The sequence below is a fragment of the Capsella rubella genome, unplaced genomic scaffold, assembly GCF_000375325.1.
Source record: "Capsella rubella cultivar Monte Gargano unplaced genomic scaffold, Caprub1_0 scaffold_6, whole genome shotgun sequence".
Classification (NCBI taxonomy): Eukaryota; Viridiplantae; Streptophyta; class Magnoliopsida; order Brassicales; family Brassicaceae; genus Capsella; species Capsella rubella.
This window is the reverse complement of record NW_006238918.1, coordinates 5015674-5033988: the sequence shown is the minus strand read 5'-3', so window position 1 is coordinate 5033988 and position 18315 is coordinate 5015674. Positions and strand designations below refer to the sequence as shown.

General features: G+C 37.2%; 6 protein-coding genes across 8 annotated transcripts; 2 read left to right on the top strand and 4 right to left on the bottom strand.

Annotated features, from left to right (window-relative positions):
* Window positions 1–119: 119 nt before the first annotated feature.
* Window positions 120–2331, bottom strand: LOC17881866 (tRNA (guanosine(18)-2'-O)-methyltransferase). 2 transcript variants are annotated; one of them, XM_006287965.2, is made up of 6 exons: window positions 2081–2331; window positions 1491–1959; window positions 846–984; window positions 681–742; window positions 458–596; window positions 120–374 (listed from the first exon to the last, which is right to left on the bottom strand). In XM_006287965.2, the coding sequence occupies exons 1-6, from the start codon at window positions 2214–2216 to the stop codon at window positions 243–245; spliced, it is 1077 nt and encodes a 358-aa protein (XP_006288027.1). In that variant the 5' UTR covers window positions 2217–2331; the 3' UTR covers window positions 120–242. The 2 variants fall into 2 exon arrangements, with proteins under 2 accessions (XP_006288027.1, XP_023637108.1); XM_023781340.1 differs by having other exon boundaries at window positions 681–766; window positions 2081–2284.
* Window positions 2332–2386: 55 nt separating this feature from the next.
* LOC17881557 (DNA (cytosine-5)-methyltransferase DRM1) lies at window positions 2387–6726 on the bottom strand. 2 transcript variants are annotated; one of them, XM_023781338.1, is made up of 13 exons: window positions 6635–6726; window positions 6338–6469; window positions 5952–6011; window positions 5732–5854; window positions 5523–5634; window positions 5391–5440; window positions 5173–5272; window positions 5039–5085; window positions 4869–4958; window positions 4657–4753; window positions 4416–4513; window positions 3113–3826; window positions 2387–3011 (listed from the first exon to the last, which is right to left on the bottom strand). In XM_023781338.1, exons 3-13 carry the CDS (start codon window positions 5952–5954, stop codon window positions 2574–2576), a joined length of 1872 nt encoding a protein of 623 aa, XP_023637106.1. In that variant the 5' UTR covers window positions 5955–6011; window positions 6338–6469; window positions 6635–6726; the 3' UTR covers window positions 2387–2573. The 2 variants fall into 2 exon arrangements, with proteins under 2 accessions (XP_023637106.1, XP_006287274.1); XM_006287212.2 differs by having other exon boundaries at window positions 6364–6469.
* Window positions 6727–9027: 2301 nt separating this feature from the next.
* Window positions 9028–10475, top strand: LOC17883983 (lamin-like protein). Its single transcript, XM_006288722.2, has 2 exons — window positions 9028–9286; window positions 9826–10475. Exons 1-2 carry the CDS (start codon window positions 9112–9114, stop codon window positions 10167–10169), a joined length of 519 nt encoding a protein of 172 aa, XP_006288784.1. The 5' UTR covers window positions 9028–9111; the 3' UTR covers window positions 10170–10475.
* Window positions 10476–11170: 695 nt separating this feature from the next.
* On the top strand, window positions 11171–13261 carry LOC17883803 (pentatricopeptide repeat-containing protein At5g15340, mitochondrial). Its single transcript, XM_006290133.2, has one exon. The coding sequence runs from the start codon at window positions 11371–11373 to the stop codon at window positions 13243–13245; it is 1875 nt and encodes a 624-aa protein (XP_006290195.1). The 5' UTR covers window positions 11171–11370; the 3' UTR covers window positions 13246–13261.
* Window positions 13262–13320: 59 nt separating this feature from the next.
* On the bottom strand, window positions 13321–15131 carry LOC17883882 (SPX domain-containing protein 4). Its single transcript, XM_006288178.2, has 3 exons — window positions 14669–15131; window positions 14061–14226; window positions 13321–13968 (listed from the first exon to the last, which is right to left on the bottom strand). Exons 1-3 carry the CDS (start codon window positions 14993–14995, stop codon window positions 13505–13507), a joined length of 957 nt encoding a protein of 318 aa, XP_006288240.1. The 5' UTR covers window positions 14996–15131; the 3' UTR covers window positions 13321–13504.
* A 1356-nt stretch (window positions 15132–16487) lies between these two features.
* LOC111830074 lies at window positions 16488–17851 on the bottom strand. The gene is made up of 3 exons (XM_023781033.1): window positions 17670–17851; window positions 17502–17567; window positions 16488–16756 (listed from the first exon to the last, which is right to left on the bottom strand). Exons 1-3 carry the CDS (start codon window positions 17715–17717, stop codon window positions 16709–16711), a joined length of 162 nt encoding a protein of 53 aa, XP_023636801.1. The 5' UTR covers window positions 17718–17851; the 3' UTR covers window positions 16488–16708.
* Window positions 17852–18315: the final 464 nt, after the last annotated feature.

Here is an 18315-nt window from a genome sequence, read left to right as displayed (position 1 = left end):
TTCTTATCATGTTTTGGAACTGCTTAATAGCAGCCTAAGTACGATGTGTTGTTCAGTTTCTATGCTTTTCGACGGCCGTTCATGGACGCATAAGACTGATGAATCGATACCACTTCGTGGATTGAAAAGGCAAATACGTTTGATGGAAGGTGTCCGGAAAAATATTTGATTACAAAACAAAGGAGATTTCGAAGCCTGTAACACCCAGAACAGAAAGAAAAAAGACAATACGGTTTCCGAAATTAGAAAGAAGTAGAGTTTTGTTTACGTTTAGCGAACTCGTAAGCAATGCTAAGTGAGCTTCTACTGTGACGAAGTGAGAACTCAGCAGTCAATATATCTTTCTCTGATTCGGACAGATCTCCATGACTTCCCTGTTGAAAACCATAAAATATGATAAACATAAGTGAACTGAAAGCTAACTTAAAAGATTGTGTAGCTGTGTCAATCGGTTTACCAGACGAGTGATTCTGTCAGAGACTGCGTGGTGCATCAGAATCCCTGCAGCCACTGAGACATTGAATGAATCAACCATTCCATTCATCGGAATACTGCAACACAAATCTGACAACTCCAAGGCTTCATCACTTATTCCGCTGCAAATTTCCCACAAATCCATTAAGAAATCCTGAACCCGTTTCCCACAACTATAGCGGTTGGAAAGTGAGAGATAATATTACCTGCCCTCGTTTCCAACAACTATTGCTGTTGGGCATGACCAGTCCATATCGTAAATGGAAACCTGTGAATATTTACCACCAAAAAACTGTTATGAGTACTAACATACATTCATTTTACCCCATCAATTATGGTGATGAGAAGAATATACAAAAAAGAGGTTTTACAGTGTCCATCCCCAAATGCGTTGTGGCAATTCTGTAACCACGAGACTTCAAAGCATTGAAACATTCTTTCGGTGTGTCCCAAAACTCAATGTCCAACCATTTCTCAGCTCCCATACTCACATGGCGATTTCCGTTATACCTACACATATATATTACACATTCACACAGATAGAACAGTACATGAATTCACACAATGTGATCAAACCTATTATACATTATAGTAAAAAATTAATGATAAATCTTTCGAAATATCACCTATGACTCATTTATCAGTACACGTTCAAGATACAGAATCCCCATTCAATCGTATGAACCAAAAGTCAACTTATGATCAATCTTTTGACTCATGAGGACAATGTAATCGAAACTTCTACTAGACTCATTCTTCACCTTAAGGACTCAATCTCCAACTTATTGCACGGTATAGATTCCAACTCATAAAGTAGAGGAAATATAATAATTCTCACCTACTCCATTCTATGATCCAATAAACATAACTTCAGTCGCCAGCTTATGATGTCAAGTCACTCACGACACTATGTATATACCCCAACCTCAAAAAGTGTGAAGAAAATTAAAAAATCCCAAATTGAAACCGAATCCTAATAACCAAGAAACAGAAAATGCCAACCTCAAAGGGGGCACCTTTTGGAGCTGTCACAGGAAACGACGTGTACGGATTGAATCCCCAAGGCATCAGCAGAGCGGAACGCAGCAGAGATGTTTCCAAAATCAGAGAGACCTTCAACCACAAGACACACCGAGTAGCTTCGATTCTCCACAACACGCCTAAATCTATCTCTCCTCTCTTCCATCATATGAGGAGTCACAGCCTCCAACACCTCACGGCTACTAAGATGCACCTCACCGCACCTGAACCTGTCTTCGTAAGGGAACCATGATCCTCTACAATCACCCTCACCATCGCTCAAAATGCTCCGCCGCTCCATCTTCATCATGCTTCTTGACGCTTCAACACGATTAGTTGTTAGTAATTCCTTCACAGTATCCTTGGGAGATTCTTCCGTGAAGCTCTCCGGTGAAAGAGCCGCCGCAGCTCCATTAAACTGCGAGAATGTCGTTGAGCGAAATGTGCGTCGAGCTGTTCCAATGCCTATTATTCACATGAGCAGCGATTTTAAAATTGAACATATGAGAGAAATCAAACGAATAGTTTACGAATTTGAAAACAAAAGGTTGAAACTGAAGAAGAAGAAAGAGTGAGAGCGGTGTACATGGATTTGGAGGGAGAAGAGAGAGAGGAGATAAAGTGCGAACTGAGATAAAGGTGATGGAGGAACTAGGGATTGATCGAGGAACCAATCCAAATGAAGATATTGAGGTACGAATAAGAGATTTGCAGGAGTTCATGTGTTGCTGCGACTGTGTTTACTGCAGTGTCGGAGCTTGAGATTTAAGGGCTTGTTGGAGAAGCTAATCACAGAGCAAGCAGAGACACAGCTCAAGGCTCTGGTTCCGATTAGTCGTCTCGAACCAAACAAGATAAAGTGCACAGTGCCAGTGTAGTGTTATAACTTCGGTTTAGTATTGGTTCGATTTGGTTTAGTGTAGTGTTTAAAACTTAGTTGTCTACGACCCTAAAATCCAATATTATATATGCTCACTTCTACTACCTTTCTACGTAATAGAGGAGGCACAAAAAGAATCTGCAAAATACTACAAGTTTGAAACACTTGTCAAATCAGAAAAACTTGGTCTTCAAATTCTTCATCTCCTCATACGTGCTGATTTGCCGCGAACAGTCTCGAGAATCCTGCAGTATTCAAAGAAGAGTGACGAATGATCTCCTTCAAGTCCAACTCTACTGATCCGATTACCTCCAGCCAGGTTGTTGCAAGGACTTCCTCCTATGACCAAGTCAAACCCTCCATACTCGTCCATAAGTCGCTCAATCGTATGGTTGTCTAGCTTTGTAACATCACTGAACTCTCTCAAGATACCTGTCTGATTAGTCTGCTCCCAGAAGCTACTCAAGATGTTTCGATTCACTTCTGAAATCTCGACAGACACAACTACATTCATTCGAATTTGGAGACGATGCAGTGCCACTTCTCCACCGCCAATCCCCGTGAATAGTGACAGAACATTGATTCCCTTTGGGAACAAAGGCTTGAGGGCAGACAAGTGATATGCTACTGTATCAACCTACAGAAATTTTTTTTTAAAAAACTAAGTTTTGAAGAACCCTCAAAGACTTTCAAACCAGAACTGAATCGACAGAGAGGTCTTAAGTTATCTAATTATACCTGAAATGAGTTGCCTAAAGACTTGTAGCGATCAGTTCTACTAATACCTCCTCCTCGAGTATGATCTCTTGGGAAGCCTAGAAGCTTCTCCATCTCATCTGCCTCAAGCGGGGCAAGCTTGTTCTTACCGACCCAGACCAGATTCCACTTTCTGCAACTCTCAAGGATTTCTTTCTGCACGCTTAGAGGTGGCTCTCCATCATGGTTCTCAAGCTTCTCACGTAGTCTGTTTGTAAGCTGAGCACTGGCGATACATGTAACCAAACAGTTCAGCTTCCGTCTTCTATCCCAACTGGGCCACCACCTCTTAGTCAATGGAAAGGCTTCTTGGATAGTACAGTGAGGAGGAGGCTGGATCTGAAATCTATTATGGATTGGGAGGTTGTGAACATAACCCCTTTTTCTTGCAGCCGCACAAAAGTAGATAGAGTCCACGAATTCAGGCATGATATCATACAAGTGACTGGAGATCTTGGCCCAAACACCTTTAGGAGCCATTGCAACATTCTCGTAGTAAAAGTAGGGCGGGCCACGACCAACATCCGGAATTGGGACTGTTCTTTGTGTCATAAGTCCAGGTTCGTTAGGGACACCAAACCCAGTCATCGGCTTTGGTAGACGGATGAGCTCGTCATTGGCCATGGCAGTGTTCGGCTTTCTCTCTCTTCTTGGTGGCTCATTGTATACTCGCCTCTTTTTGCTGTTAGTTATAAGCTGCACAGTCAAAGAGTCAAGCATGAAAAACTGCATAATCTAGGGAAGTATACCATCTACAGCAGTAGCAATTGAAGTAATTACATGTTCTGAAAGAAAGACAGAACTCCAAAAACATTAATAGGACTTGAGGAAGCAATTAGTAACATCAGTAAGTTCTGTAAAACATTGAGTAGAACAACAACAAAGCATCAAATTGTAGTATTAAACCATAGCATCTGCTCAGACCAAAAGCAGGTAAGGCCAAGGGAATCCAGAGTTCAACTTATCATCAATCAGATTATCAGAGGTCAAAATATGGCAAAGATCACAATCCAAGAGCTTTTCTAATTTGTAAGCTACAGTTAATAGCTACAAGAGTGCAATGTATCTGCTACAGAACAATGATCGCCGGCATTGATTACAAAATCAAATGGCAATGAAGTTAACAAAACAGGTTACATGGAAACTACGACGAAGTTAATTAATTTCACAGTTTTAAAGCAGACAACTCTAGATGTCTCGTCTCACCGACCAGAATTGTAGATGGATAATTCAAAACTAACTTGATGGGTGTCGTAGGATCTTCAAAAGACTTAAAACTTATTACCTCTTTTTTATCATGTTCTGCAAAAAACTCATCGAACTGCCGTGCCATCTGAGCAGCACAAATGAAGTCTACGACCTCTTCCACACTTGCATCTTCTCCTGTGAAGTTTGAGAAGAAACATGAATACTGGCAAGGATGCTAATTGGATAGATGAGAAGAATACAAGTAAACCTCTCTAAGATCTGAATAGAAAGATAAGAAAATTTTGAAGTATAATGATAATAAATAAGCCAGAGCTTACCACATCTCTCTATAGCTTTAGCAGCCTCTTCCCTCGAATACTGCATCTTGATCAAATCTTGCAGTATACCAGTTTCATGTGAGTAGTTTAGTTTATCCTGTCATTTTCCAAAACAGATAAGAAGACAGCAATCACAATCTACTTCTAAAAAATGTAAGACATGAGTAATTTATAACCAAGTAAAGGTCTGAAACTTGATTAAACTATTGTACCTCCTCTTCATCTGAGGATAATGAATAGATATTGTCATCATCATTAATGTTGATGCTCTCGTCTTTTGATTTGGACATTTTCTCTACCTCCTAAAAATACAGTAACGACCTGTTACATGACATACTGTATTTTAATGTAAATATACGTTATCATTGTAATGCTTACTTACCTCATAAGTAAGAAGCACATTTGTTATCTCATCGATATTTTCGTCTCCTGCATATTATCAAGGAAAGCTAAGTAAACCTCACTGAAAGTTCTCATTTCGTAGAAAAAAAAATGTGGAAAGAGATATGTCATTACCATATTCTTGTAAAACTTTTATCACGTTTTCTTCAGGAAACCCCATCCCAGTAAGATCATTGATAATTTTGGACTTTGAAGAACTAGGTTCAGTGCTTGTCTTCACAAAGAAACATAAAGTGAAAGGTAAAATTATATACAAGCAAATTGTGAACACATGCAAAAAGAAAAAGTAGAAAATCAAAGTAACATGGCAAATTCAGCCAAATAGCACTCACAGAATACTTGAAGAGAGTTTCAAGAATCAGCATAGGTTCCGAGTTTTCTCCTGCAAATTATTATCATTTCATCGACTGACAGAATTCAGAAATGCATATCTCAGCGATTACACAAATCAGAAATAGACTCACCACCGGTTTCTTCAATTGCTCTAGCAATCATTTCACTTGAAAATCCCATCTCAATAAAACTAGCAAACGTCTCATCAGAGATACCCTTCTGGATTAAATTTGGCGAGGTTGCCTAATGTTATACACAGAAACAAAACCGCATTATTCTTGCCTCAGCGTGAAAACAAGTTAGAATTGCAATCATTCTATAGAACTCAGTAAGCACTTACATCAGCAGGTCCAACTGAGGTTTCAGACATAGAATGTACAGGAGAAGATTGGAAGTTATCGATCTCAAGTTCATCATCTGTATTCCAATTCTCATCACTGTCATCACCACCAGAATGTTCCATCTAAAGAAACATTGCACAAACAAAGAAAAACTGAACTCTTATGGTTTTCCTTTCCTGAATTTCAACAATGTGAGAGATACCAAAGGTCTGACATTACCATTTCGGCAGTAAAGTTGATGTATCTACCAGTGTACCCCAGTGTTCCCAAACAACAAACCTGCCAATAATATAATCGTAGTGTCAACTTTTAAATGAATGAAATTTCAATTTGGAAACAAGAGATTAGTCGATATCCTTTCAGAAATCGTTTCCTGACTGCAATTTAATAACTTGAGAATGTTTCAGCAGCTTTCTAAGTCCTAAGTCTATACCAACAAAAACGAATACTTAGACCAAAAACGATGTCATGGATAAAGTGCAATAACCCATAAAAAAAAGTATCAAACTTTAGCGCGACTTCACTAAGAAATCAAAAAGTCACAAAGAGGATGAAGGATGAAATGCATTAAAATGTAAGATATGAATGCAGAATAAGTTACTCACGAGGAAGAAAACAACAGAGAGATTACTCTGAGTCTAAGAGTGAGAGAGAGCTCGGCTGCTTCTGGGGGTTGTCTTGAAGCTAGAATTCAGCTGAGCAGCCAAATGCGACTGCACATTCGATCAAATGAAACCCTAAAAAGGAAGAAAAAAGGGAAAACACTGAGAAAATGTAAGCAGTAATAACATCAGAGAGAGGAGAGACGACGGTACAGTGGCTCTGTTCATGAATCCGTTTCAAGTAAAACCTTTTCGAAGAGAGAAGAAGAAACAACAACCCTTGAGAAGATGGAACCTTACCGGAAATTGAAACGAGAGCTGAATCGATCACTCTCACAGTTCACAGAGATTGTGTGTTTTAGCATTTCACAGCCCAAAAAGAAATAAAAAATGGAACTTTCTGAAGAAGAGGAAGAAGAGAGTCAAAGAGAGCAAATGTTTTATTTAGAAAATTACAAGAAAAGCAATTTCTCATTCTCATCTCATCGTTAAAGCCCAAACTTTTGTTATCACTCAAAATGAACCTTATTTCATAAAACATTATATACAAAACTTATTTGACGATTCACATATTCTTCTTTAAAGAGAACAACAATTTTACTCTTCCATCTACACTAAATGCGAAGAGATCGTTTCGTTTCTGGTTAATTTCACATTCAATGTTTGTTAACCAAAATGGATACAATAGAAATTTGTGGCCATATCCATAAATCGTTAAATTTTGGGTGAAGAATTGTAAATTTAAAATGTTAAAGAGCCGTGCAAAAGTATGTAATTGGGAAGGACATATATAAAAGAAAAGAAATTACATGTACACAGCGCAAGTCAGAGGCCGTTACATATTATATTTTATATAAGAGTTTGTTTGGTCTGGTCGTTACATTATATTAGCATATGAATAATTAAGCAATACTATAATTTTCTTTTTTCTTAAGCACTACTAAACCAAAGATTTCATCACCTGATAATCTCTTTTACAAGGTAATATAGTAAGTCATATATGCCTAAGTCTAGAAATTACAAAGACTCATATATTAGTTCATGATATACATTTGCATTCACAATAATTTTAATTTTTTTTTGTTATTCTACACTTATATTTTAATATATAATAAATAAGTAGTGGATGTCAGCTCATTATTAGCTAGCATCCACTCTTTTTTTTTGTTTTTTTTCTTCTTTAAATTCTTATTTGCTTTTTTAAGTTTACTCTCGTTTAACACCATATATTTTGATCACAAGTTCCTAAAAATTAATTACTCTCTCGTTACTTTTCAAGTGATGTTTATAATCACTGTTAATTACTTAAAAAATAACGAGATGTCAAAAATTAATTACACTATAATGCACGTACAAAAAATATTTGAATTAAAATTATAGTCTATACATTGTATTATAAATACATTGTTTATATCTTATTTCATCGTTATTAAGGATATAATCATATAACTATAGCGTTTATAACATGTTTAAATTTTTATATAAGTTGGCTTAAAACGGAAAAAAATTCATCCATAACACTTTATCATGGAATCGACGTCAAGATGATTTATAGCTTCACTCGAACCGGATATAAATCGTAAAAGATGCACTTGAAGATGGTCAATGGTAACTGGAAAGTGAGTTTTTGCAGTTTGTATAAATAAACCTATATAAACTGAATTAGGAAATCACATTTCTATTCGTCATATTTATCCAACATTCCTCTAATAAAAACAAAAAATTATAAGAGAATGAATGAAGTGCATATTCAAGATGTAATGGAGAGAACATATATATTTGGAGTTTTGATTCCAATAACACGATTGCTGCTGTTGAGTTGATCATATGCTATTGTAATTGTCTGTTTGATTAGAAAAAGAAAGCCTTTCGTTATTTTTGGTTATTCTCTAACCGAAACAACCCGGTACTCTGGTTTACTCGGGTAAGCTAGTTGAATAAAAGGATGGGCTTATCATAGACCTTTTCCTTTAGTAACAACAGATCTTAAAAGCCCATTTGAAGACCCACTTCAAAATTTTATGCTTTAAGAAACCTAAATCCATTAAAATGTGTACATAATAAAAGGAACCAGACAGCCGTAACAAAATTGTGTGGAACATTCATAATTTTTTTTTGATAAAAAAAGTGTGTGGAACGTTCGTTGAAAAACCATATCATCATCACATGCAAAAAGCGTATAATCTTGTATGATTATTTGAAAATAAATGTATTAAAAAGTGATATAGTTATTATAATAACCAACTTTATAAATAAATGTTTATAATAGAAGACATAGAGCGTGATGTCCTGGATTTGTCTGGATTTTCTTTAAACTAAAGCATACTTTTGTCAGCTCAACCCTTGACTCTTTTTTTTTTCTTTCTTCCTCTTACAAGTCTAAATACGAATAGTTACTTACTAATCATACATTATAGCTCCGTTAATACCGCATTTGTACTACTAACTCAAAACAAATGTAACATTTATTTATATTACTACCAAAGAAAATTAAGAAAATTCGGACAACCAAAGTATTTTCATAAAACGCGGTTGAGTTGGTTGTCAAAAAAAAAAACATCTATTTATATTACTAGTTTTTCATTTTTATACTATTTGATTTGTTTTTTTTTTTTTAATTATAATTGAATAAGAGAAGTTGAAAAAAGGAAAAAAAAATGGGTCTATATGAAAGCACCCACTAGTCCACCTTCTAATTCACAAATTGCGCAACTATACACATCTCTATAGAGAGAGAGAGAGAGAGCTTTTAGTTCAGTTAGAGAGACAGAGCCAAAATGGCGAGATTCACGGTGCTAATTGTGGCGGTGGTGCTGGCTTTTCTAATGGCGGTGCCTATGCCGGGAGTGACGGCGAAGAAGTATACTGTCGGCGAAAACAAGTTCTGGAACCCAAACATTAACTACACCATCTGGGCTCAGGGCAAGCATTTCTACCTCGGTGACTGGCTCTGTACGTTCTCCTCTCTCTTCTTTCTCTATCTACTCTCTCTCGGATCTGCTTATGTGAGATCTGATTTCAAAATGGGTTTCCTTCTAGTTATAGTTTCAAAGTTTTCAACTTTTTTCTACCAAAGTTCTTAGCTTTTCGAGTTTCTGCAAATGCCCCTTCAAGTCTGTAAAAGGTCATCAATGCTCTGTCTATGGAGACAGGAGATTTGATTCACATTGTTTTTTTTTTTCCAAAACTGTTTCCTAATCAGTCCAGATCTGGTTTGAACACACTCTTAAGGTTGTTTGAATGAGAGACCTACTAGTACATTCCTCTCTCTCTCTCTTCTCATGTTTGGCTCGTTGTCGGATAAACAGTGTCCCACTGAGTTAAAGTTGAAATCTTTGATATCAGACATTTCCATTATAGCCTCAAAACCGTGTGTTACTTCTTTCACTTGTGCTTTATACGTCTTCGAATAGAAAGTTCTTGATTTCAAATCAAAGAAACGTCAAATCCTTGGACTAATGTTTTCTTTTAATGTTCTTTCTTGTTCTCAGATTTCGTGTTCGACAGAAACCAACATAACATCCTTGAAGTAAACAAGACTGATTACGAAGGCTGTATCGCCGACCACCCAATACGCAACTGGACACGTGGAGCTGGGAGAGACATCGTCACTCTCAACCAGACCAAACACTACTACCTACTCGACGGAAAGGGTGGCTGTTACGGTGGCATGAAGCTAGCTGTTAAAGTCGAGAAGCTCCCTCCTCCACCAAAATCTGCACCAGTCAAGAGCATTGGATCAGTTTCAATGGTCACAGGTCTCGCTCAATTCTTGATTCCTGCGTCTCTTTTCGCTTTCCCAGCGATGTGGGATTTGATCTCAAGGATGTGGTAGTGTGGGTGTGTGAGTCCTCAAAAGAAACCGATTTTTAAAAACCTCAAATTCTTTTCAGGGAAAGCTTTTAATTTAGCTGAGTCAATTTATCTTCTGTAATGTTGAAATTGTTTTTGTGTTTAATCTTTTGTTTTGGCGTGTCTTTTGAATTAATTGTTGAGAAAGTTGTATTTGATTAATTTGAGAAATTAACGCCTACAAAGTTGTCTTCGTAAATGAGTTTGGTTCGATTGTTGAAAGCAAAGGAGGTGTGTGTATTTGGATGATCTATATGTATGGATGAAATTAGAAAACTATATTATTATATATTGAAGGCATTGTTGGCTTATCTGTTCCATGTGAAATACCATCTGTGATTGTTCGTATTGTAGCATCACAAAATCCAACCACCACATGTCCTTTTCATAAAGCTGTCAAATCTTATATATATAATAACCAAATGGATTGAATTGTATGTTTGAATATGAAGCTAAATACTTTACTTGTGTTGTGTTGTTTGAATTTTGTTTGGAGGGATTTTTTAAGATTGCGCGTAAATTGGGTATTGGACCCCATAAAACGAAATCTAGAATGATGTTGTTGGTTTTGGGTGATGGGTGGTGGGGACTATATAGAGAAATGTAGATTTGATGAAATGAAGATTCTTGACTATCTCTCTATTTTGGTTACCATAATCGTAAGTTGTAGTTGTAGTATATTGATGAAATGAAGATTCTGGAGTCATGTCTTTGTCAGTGACAATTTAGACGTTAACGACTTTAAAACCCTCTTTACCCAAAAATGTGGATATAATAATAATTAGTGACATCAAGGCCTCCATAACCAGAAACGTCCTGTTCTCAATGTATCTACTTTCTAGTTGTGACTTCTTTTTTGAGTTATCTGATTTTTCTATTTGGATGACTATTTAGTATAAAGAGATCAAAGCCAAAACTTTTGTTACGTGAAAATGTAAAACACAAAATTTGTGACTCGATAACACAATTTTTTTTTCCCTTCAGCAGATAATTTTTGTTTAGACAAAAAAGGTAAACCGTAACTTGGGTGTACTTACTTAAACAGTAAAAAATAAACTTTAACTCAAGACGACAAGTTCGAACCGTGGAGCGTAGAGATTTGGAGCATTGTTACAGTTGTAGGAATTGTTTGAGAAACTAAAAAAACAAGGACGAGCTTTTTGAGTTTTGACCATATAAATCTTATGAAATGCTTCTTGTCCTACCAAAAAGTTCGTTTCCTTCTCCGGCAGTGCGCTCAACGCTCGTTTCTCCGACCCGGCAAGGAATTGCACGCCGTTTTAACCACTTCGGGATTGAAGAAAGCTCCGAGGTCGTACCTTACCAATGCGCTTTTTCAGTTTTATGCGGCTTCCGGTGAATTGGTTACTGCCCATAAACTGTTCGACGAAATTCCTCTCTCGGAAAAGGATAATGTGGATTGGACCACTTTGTTATCCTCTTTTTCCCGGTTTGGATGGTTGGTTGATTCCATGAAGCTCTTCGTGGAAATGACAAGGGAAAGTGTAGAGATTGATGATGTTTCTTTAGTCTGCTTGTTTTGCGTGTGTTCTAAGTTGGAAGATCTCAAGTTCGGTGAACAAGGACATGGGGTTGCTGTAAAGATGGGATTTTTAACTAGTGTAAAGGTTTGTAATGCCTTAATGGATATGTATGGGAAATGTGGGTTTGTGAGTGAAGTCAAACGCATCTTTGAGGTGTTAGAGGAGAAGAGCGTTGTTTCATGGACGGTGGTTCTGGACACAGTTGTCAAGTGGGAGGGTTTGGACAGAGGAAGAGAGGTTTTTGACCAAATGCCTGAGAGAAATGCTGTTGCTTGGACGGTTTTGGTTGCTGGGTATTTGGGAGCTGGGTTTACAAGGGAAGTATTGGAGCTTCTGGCGGAAATGGTGTTTAGATGTGGGCATGGTTTGAACTTTGTCACCCTTTGCTCGATGCTATCTGCTTGTGCGCAATCCGGAAATCTGGTCATTGGTAGATGGGTTCATGTGTATGCATTGAAGAAGGCAATGATGATGGGGGAGGAAGTAACTTATGATGATGTGATGGTGGGAACTGCAATGGTTGATATGTATGCTAAATGTGGAAACATAGATTCTTCCATGAAAGTCTTCAGGTTGATGCCTAAGAGGAATGTGGTGACATGGAACGCCATGTTTAGCGGGTTGGCAATGCACGGGAAAGGTAGAATGGTGATTGACATGTTCCCCGAGATGGTAAGAGAGGTGAAGCCAGATGATTTAACTTTTACTGCTGTCTTAAGTGCTTGCAGCCACTCGGGGATGGTAGAAGAAGGATGGCGATGTTTCCATTGCCTGCGCATCTACAATTTGGAACCTAAGGTTGATCATTATGCATGTATGGTAGATCTTTTGGGCCGAGCAGGTCGTATTGAAGAAGCAGAGATCATGATGAGGGAAATGCCAGTGTCTCCAAATGAAGTTGTCCTTGGTTCGCTTCTAGGCTCGTGTAGCGTGCACAGAAAGCTGGATATAGCCGAACGAATTAAACAAGAGCTTGTTCAGATGAATCCAGGCAACACGGAATGCCAAATACTTATGTCCAACATGTATGTTGCAGAAGGAAGGAGTGACATTGCAGATGGGTTAAGGAGAAGTCTGAGGAACCGAGGCATCAGGAAAATACCTGGTTTGAGTTCCATTTACGTTAATGATTCAGTACATCGGTTTAGTTCAGGAGATAGATCACACCCGCGAACGAAAGTGATCTACCTGAAGTTGAATGAAGTGATTGAACGGATAAGATCAGCTGGTTATGTCCTTGATGTCTCAGGCCTGGTTTCTCATTCGGAGGGTGACTTGGAGGAAAAGGAGCAAGCTTTGTGCTGTCACAGCGAGAAATTGGCTGTCTGTTTTGGGCTTCTGGAAACAAAACCGAGAACACCTCTTCTTGTCTTCAAGAATCTGAGGATATGTCGGGATTGTCATTCAGCAATGAAGATTGTCTCAAAGGTCTATGACCGAGAAATCATCATTAGAGATAGAAATAGATTTCATCAGTTCAAGGGAGGCTCTTGTTCTTGTTCCGACTATTGGTGAACAGATCAAATGGCTGAACGATATCAGTTCTTGCGACTATTTATCTTTTCAAACGAATTTGCAAATGAGACAAGGTTAAGCGAATAGAAAAATTTTCATTGAAAATCTATAAAGGGCGGTACTACAATTCAAATGCAAAGAAAAGCTGTGCTCTGCAAAAGGAGAAGACATAAAATGTGTTAATTTTATGAAAAGTTAGGGTGATATCAAGTAGCAAAATCTCAAAATCGTGACCAAAAGGAGCATTATTCTCTAATGATCAGTGGGAAGGTCCAGTATCTTCCTTCTCTGAATCGTCTTTGCTGGCAGAGTTTGGAGAGTTTTCAGCTGTTACTGTCTCATCATCCTCGTTCTGAAGAAGCGATGAGAATGATAAGGGGTTGTACGTCGAGCTAGCCTTTTGTAAACCTCTTATAGCTCTCATTGCAGCGAGTGTACTCTTATATATATCAAGATTTTCATCACCAAGAGTTGAGGAAGTCTCGGCTGAGATTCTTGGGGAGTGGTTCTGATGTGAGCTTGAGTGTGCTTGCCCTGTGCTGGAAGACTCTACAACTTCTGCCTCTGTAGGAAAGAGAAGCTCAAGATTGGCCTCACATTCCCGGACTAACCTAGTAAGTGGCTCTGTTGTAAAGAAGGGTTGATGGAGAACAAGCTGCGTGAAAGGCAAACGTAGAAGTCCACCAGTTCTTTTATCATACTTCTTCAAAATTTTGACAAGGCCTGGAAATCCAAGATGTTTTAGTATACAGTACACTGTGTAAATAAGATTTGGATTTTTTTTTTATTTTAAATAAAGATAAGATATATGTTACCTGCAAAATTAAGAGAGCTATAGTTTTTTAAGAGGACCATCTCGCCATGAATGGTAACAAGGTCTCTACGAATATCCATCATTTCTTCGCTGAACTCGCTTTCTGATGCGAACTCCCCATTCCTACCGTTCTTCTCCTTAATTAGCTCGATTCTTTCCTTGAGCTCCTGTTTGCAAAATGATGAACATACACAATTCCAATAAAGCCTTTGGATGAGATGGATAAGTCTTGAAACAAGCAGAACAAGCAGATGACCAAGAATCATTAATACCATAGGAAACCTTCAGCAGGGCAACTGAATCTACTAGTTGAAGCACACAAAAACTAGATCCAGTTTGATTAGAATTCATCACTAGAACTAAAATTAGGGCAATTTTGTTATAAGATTCTAGACAAATCCATCCTATCCGAAGCTAACCTAAGGAATGATCCACTGATCCAATACTAGAAACTTGTATAGCTCTGAATCAGTGGTCTGCAGCAGCATACAGCTTCAATCATATAAAGACAAGGTCTAATCTAAGGAATCCCCAACTCGACCTAAAATCCTGAAGCTACAGAAGACAATTCGGAGTAACAAGTAATTGGAAGAGGAGAGGAAGCAAAACCTGTAATCTGATAACGAAATCTTCTTCCTTATCAACGTAAAAATCGTTAAACTTGTCAAGTTCCTCGTTGAGAATCCGGAGAAAGGAACCCTGGAGATCCTCCGTAGGCCTGACGCCGGGAAGCACAACGTCGTCTTCGGCGGCGGAGGAGAGGTTAGTAGTATCAGCAAAGACGGGACGGGAATCGAGGTGATCGGAATCAGAGGGAGGAGGGAAATCGGGGTAATACTTGAGAAGCTTTTTCAAAGGCTTATAGCAAAGGAACTTGTCTCTCCACTCAGGTAAGGTCTCTTCGAGGTGAGTACGAAACTCTTTCCCGAATTTCATGTAGTTGGGATCTATCGAGATTTGGCTTGAGCTGGGCAGAGACAGACAGAGAGAGAGAGCTCTAGATAAGAACGAGCAACCGATAGAGAGAGAGAAAAGCCCCCAGTAAAAGGAATCTTCAGAGAGAGAGAGATGGAATCTGATGAAGTGGACGTGGATGGTTCTGATTTTATATTGACCTTTCCATCTTCTCTTTTCTTCTTCTTCTATATATTTTTATTAATTTGGATATTTTGTAGAATAATATCACCAATCAAGAAATTTCGGAACTAATATGGTTGGTGATGTTGGTATAAATATGTTAATTGGTTGATTAAATAAATCAAAGCGATAATTAATTTACGATAAATTTTGGTCATTTTTGTGGAACAATGTTTATATATATATATATAATATATAAAGATGTTCAAACAAAAAAATAAAGGTAGGGCTGGACGAAAAAAATTGGTATTACCAAATCTTCATAAATATTATAATTAAAAAATATATTCGATTTTCTTCGCTTTGATTCGGCTGATTATGGAGTATTAATTTGATTCATCAAATTTTTGTCGACAAAAAATAAAAATAAGCAACTTGTGATTACGCATTTATAATATGCCCATGGAAGTGCATGATCACAGAATTATTAAACTCTTGCTCTAAAGTGGCTCTTATAACCAGATCGTTCACCTGAGATTAGCCTCTTGACGGGCTTGAACGGCCATGCAGAACTATAAAATATATAAAGAATTATATTATTATTATAATTAATGTTCGTTATATTCCAATATATAAGATTCGATCGTCTTCCATGTAACGAGATTCCTTTACCGTATAATTTAGACATTAGATCCAAAATTAAATCCACTTAATTTGTTTATTTTAGTATATCACTTCACACTCTTCTAGTTTAACAACTAATACAAATTTGTTCTAGCTAGTTATGGTCACGACTCTAAATTATTATTGGCTGGAGTGTGTGACCCAGAGAATAAACATGATCTACTTTTATCATAATACTTCTACACTTCTAAAAGAAATAAAATCTTACTTCCACCAAGACTTTTTACGTAGGAACATTTACTTTAAGTATGATTAGAAACCAAATATATACGAAGATAATTATTATCCATAGAAAGAATGTAATAGCAAATTCAATCGAAACATATATGTAGCCATCGAAGTAATGGTAATTAAAATTGGGGTACTTGTTTGAAGCCATGGAAGGATGTGATAAGAGAGATTCTGATTCAAAATTTAGACTACATGATTGCTTGGAGTTCCCAACTTATTGAATCTATTAATAATTCTCCACGGCTGATATTATAGACAAAATCCGACTTTTTCTCGATTGAATCAGACAGCAAAATAGACCCTGTCAACTGGGATCGAGTCCTTACGCTGATCAAGGCATAAACCTCAGCGAAGAAGTCTAATATAATGACATTTGGAGAACGAAGTATATAACGCACATCTGGGACACTTGAGGTCTCTAGTGTTTGTTACGATGTGAGGTGAATGTGAATGCTGTTATTAGACGACAACAATACGAAAGATGTTCTTGACTTCAAAGAGGTCTTAAAACCGTATAAGATGCTTTTCGAAGCACAGATTTGTTCCTTCTTATATTAAAAAAGATGAATCATGAAAAAAAGAAATAAAAATACTAACCGGGGAGATATCACCCCCAGCTTTTTTTGGTATCTTATTGTAAAAACGGAGAAGAATCGTTTAATGATGAGCAGTGGCTTCAACCTTCTTCTGTGACATCGATTTGATCTGCAGGTGAAAAGCAATACATTCATTTACTTAACATATACTAAGATTTTCAACAGCATTTCAGGCATAGTTATATCCACACTTTACGATTTGGCCAAAGAGAGAACTGGAATAAGGTATGAAAACCAGATATGGGCAAACAAACAAGTAAACCTTTTAGAATATAACTCGAAATCACACAGCTCTAGTAACTTTAGAAAGCAACATCCAGAGAAAGATACCACAAAAAGGTATGTACACAAAGTCTTGCAACCAATGACTAATAGTTTAAAACTTCTACAAGTAGCATTTGGTTCCCTAATAGAGAATATAGATCAGAACTAAGACATACTCATTGGACTAGCAGAAAACAAACTAACAAAAAGAGCAAAGCAGCATTGTGCAATTCACAACTATAGAGCTAGGGAGAGAGCTATATAATGGTGGAAACACAACAAGGTAAGCTAAATAATCAAAAGCCAACAAACAAGACTTTCCTCACTCGCTCGAAAGATTGGTAGCTCGACAAATTTTATCATCATAAGAAATCTTCTGATAAAATTTGTATAGCTACCAATATTTCAAAATATAAAAACGCCACCAATTCATATCTCACAACACAATCATCAGATGGTATATATAAAATTTCAGAACCAATACATTTTCTAGAATCAACTAGAGATGATACTGTATAGCAGATTCATAGCAGGTAAAAGTGAACTAATTAATCAGAAATAGATGACAAAATCTTTTAGGAACTTTTTACCTTCAAGACCTTGAGCTTCATGTTCCCGTAGACGAGACCCAAGCCAAAAGCCGAAGCACGAGCTACCTGATCATCAAAGCGAAACAACTCGTTCAATTACACAAACTCTTTATAAAAAAAAAACGAATCGAAGCTACAGATCGAGAATTGGATGGAGATATAATTCACCAGAGCAAGAGAGCTGGTGCCGGAGTAGAGTCCTGGAGGTAGCGTCATTGTCAAAATCACTGTTGGTCCTTCGTCGTCGTAGTCTTCAGAGAAAAAAAAACCCTAAAATCCCAAATCAATCGAAGCTTCCGAAATCTCAAAATCGCGATTGGTTGGTGATTGACTGATGATGATGGTGCAAGTCTTCGCTCCTTTTTGAAATTTACCCTTTTACCTGTTTATTGGGCTTTAAATGGGCCTTAACAAAGACCCATGCAAGGAGAATCTAGAATTTAATACAAAGCAAAAATATATATCCAGAATTATTATTTTTTTATCCCACAATTTAATTGTTCTCGATGAATTAATATAGTTTCTGAAACTTTGCATGAGATATCTTTTTTGGGTCCAACATACACTTGCATGGGGTCGTATCCAAATAAATAGTATCCTATTATCATTTACGATTCATATATTTATTTATTATATGATTTATAGGTTTGGGCTTTTTGTATATCTTTGTTTTTCACATTTAATTGGAATACTGAAAAATCGGATTGGATCGGAGACCCTCAAGCCTAAGGCAGAAAAGGACATGAAACAACCAACATTAAATTTTATTTTTTATCTTACACTATAGAGCTAGAAATCGATCGACGACATGTCA

Coding starts and splice junctions, on each gene's coding strand:
- LOC17883803 (XM_006290133.2), top strand. CDS start 11,371: ATGAAATGCTTCTTGTCCTACCAAAAAGTTCGTTTCCTTCTCCGGCAG.
- LOC17881557 (XM_023781338.1), bottom strand. Junction 5,273..5,390: donor AAACTCTCTTCAAGTATTCT/GTGAGTGCTATT, acceptor TTCTTTGTGAAG/ACAAGCACTGAACCTAGTTC. Junction 5,086..5,172: donor AAAAGTTTTACAAGAATATG/GTAATGACATAT, acceptor GATAATATGCAG/GAGACGAAAATATCGATGAG.
- LOC111830074 (XM_023781033.1), bottom strand. CDS start 17,717: ATGACGCTACCTCCAGGACTCTACTCCGGCACCAGCTCTCTTGCTCTG. Junction 17,568..17,669: donor GCACCAGCTCTCTTGCTCTG/GTGAATTATATC, acceptor TTTGATGATCAG/GTAGCTCGTGCTTCGGCTTT. Junction 16,757..17,501: donor TGAAGCTCAAGGTCTTGAAG/GTAAAAAGTTCC, acceptor TTTCACCTGCAG/ATCAAATCGATGTCACAGAA.
- LOC17883882 (XM_006288178.2), bottom strand. CDS start 14,995: ATGAAATTCGGGAAAGAGTTTCGTACTCACCTCGAAGAGACCTTACCT. Junction 14,227..14,668: donor ATTTCGTTATCAGATTACAG/GTTTTGCTTCCT, acceptor TTTTGCAAACAG/GAGCTCAAGGAAAGAATCGA. Junction 13,969..14,060: donor TAGCTCTCTTAATTTTGCAG/GTAACATATATC, acceptor TTGGATTTCCAG/GCCTTGTCAAAATTTTGAAG.
- LOC17883983 (XM_006288722.2), top strand. CDS start 9,112: ATGGCGAGATTCACGGTGCTAATTGTGGCGGTGGTGCTGGCTTTTCTA. Junction 9,287..9,825: donor CTACCTCGGTGACTGGCTCT/GTACGTTCTCCT, acceptor TCTTGTTCTCAG/ATTTCGTGTTCGACAGAAAC.
- LOC17881866 (XM_023781340.1), bottom strand. CDS start 2,216: ATGAACTCCTGCAAATCTCTTATTCGTACCTCAATATCTTCATTTGGA. Junction 1,960..2,080: donor TCTTCTCCCTCCAAATCCAT/GTACACCGCTCT, acceptor TGTGAATAATAG/GCATTGGAACAGCTCGACGC. Junction 985..1,490: donor TCCTGTGACAGCTCCAAAAG/GTGCCCCCTTTG, acceptor ATATATGTGTAG/GTATAACGGAAATCGCCATG.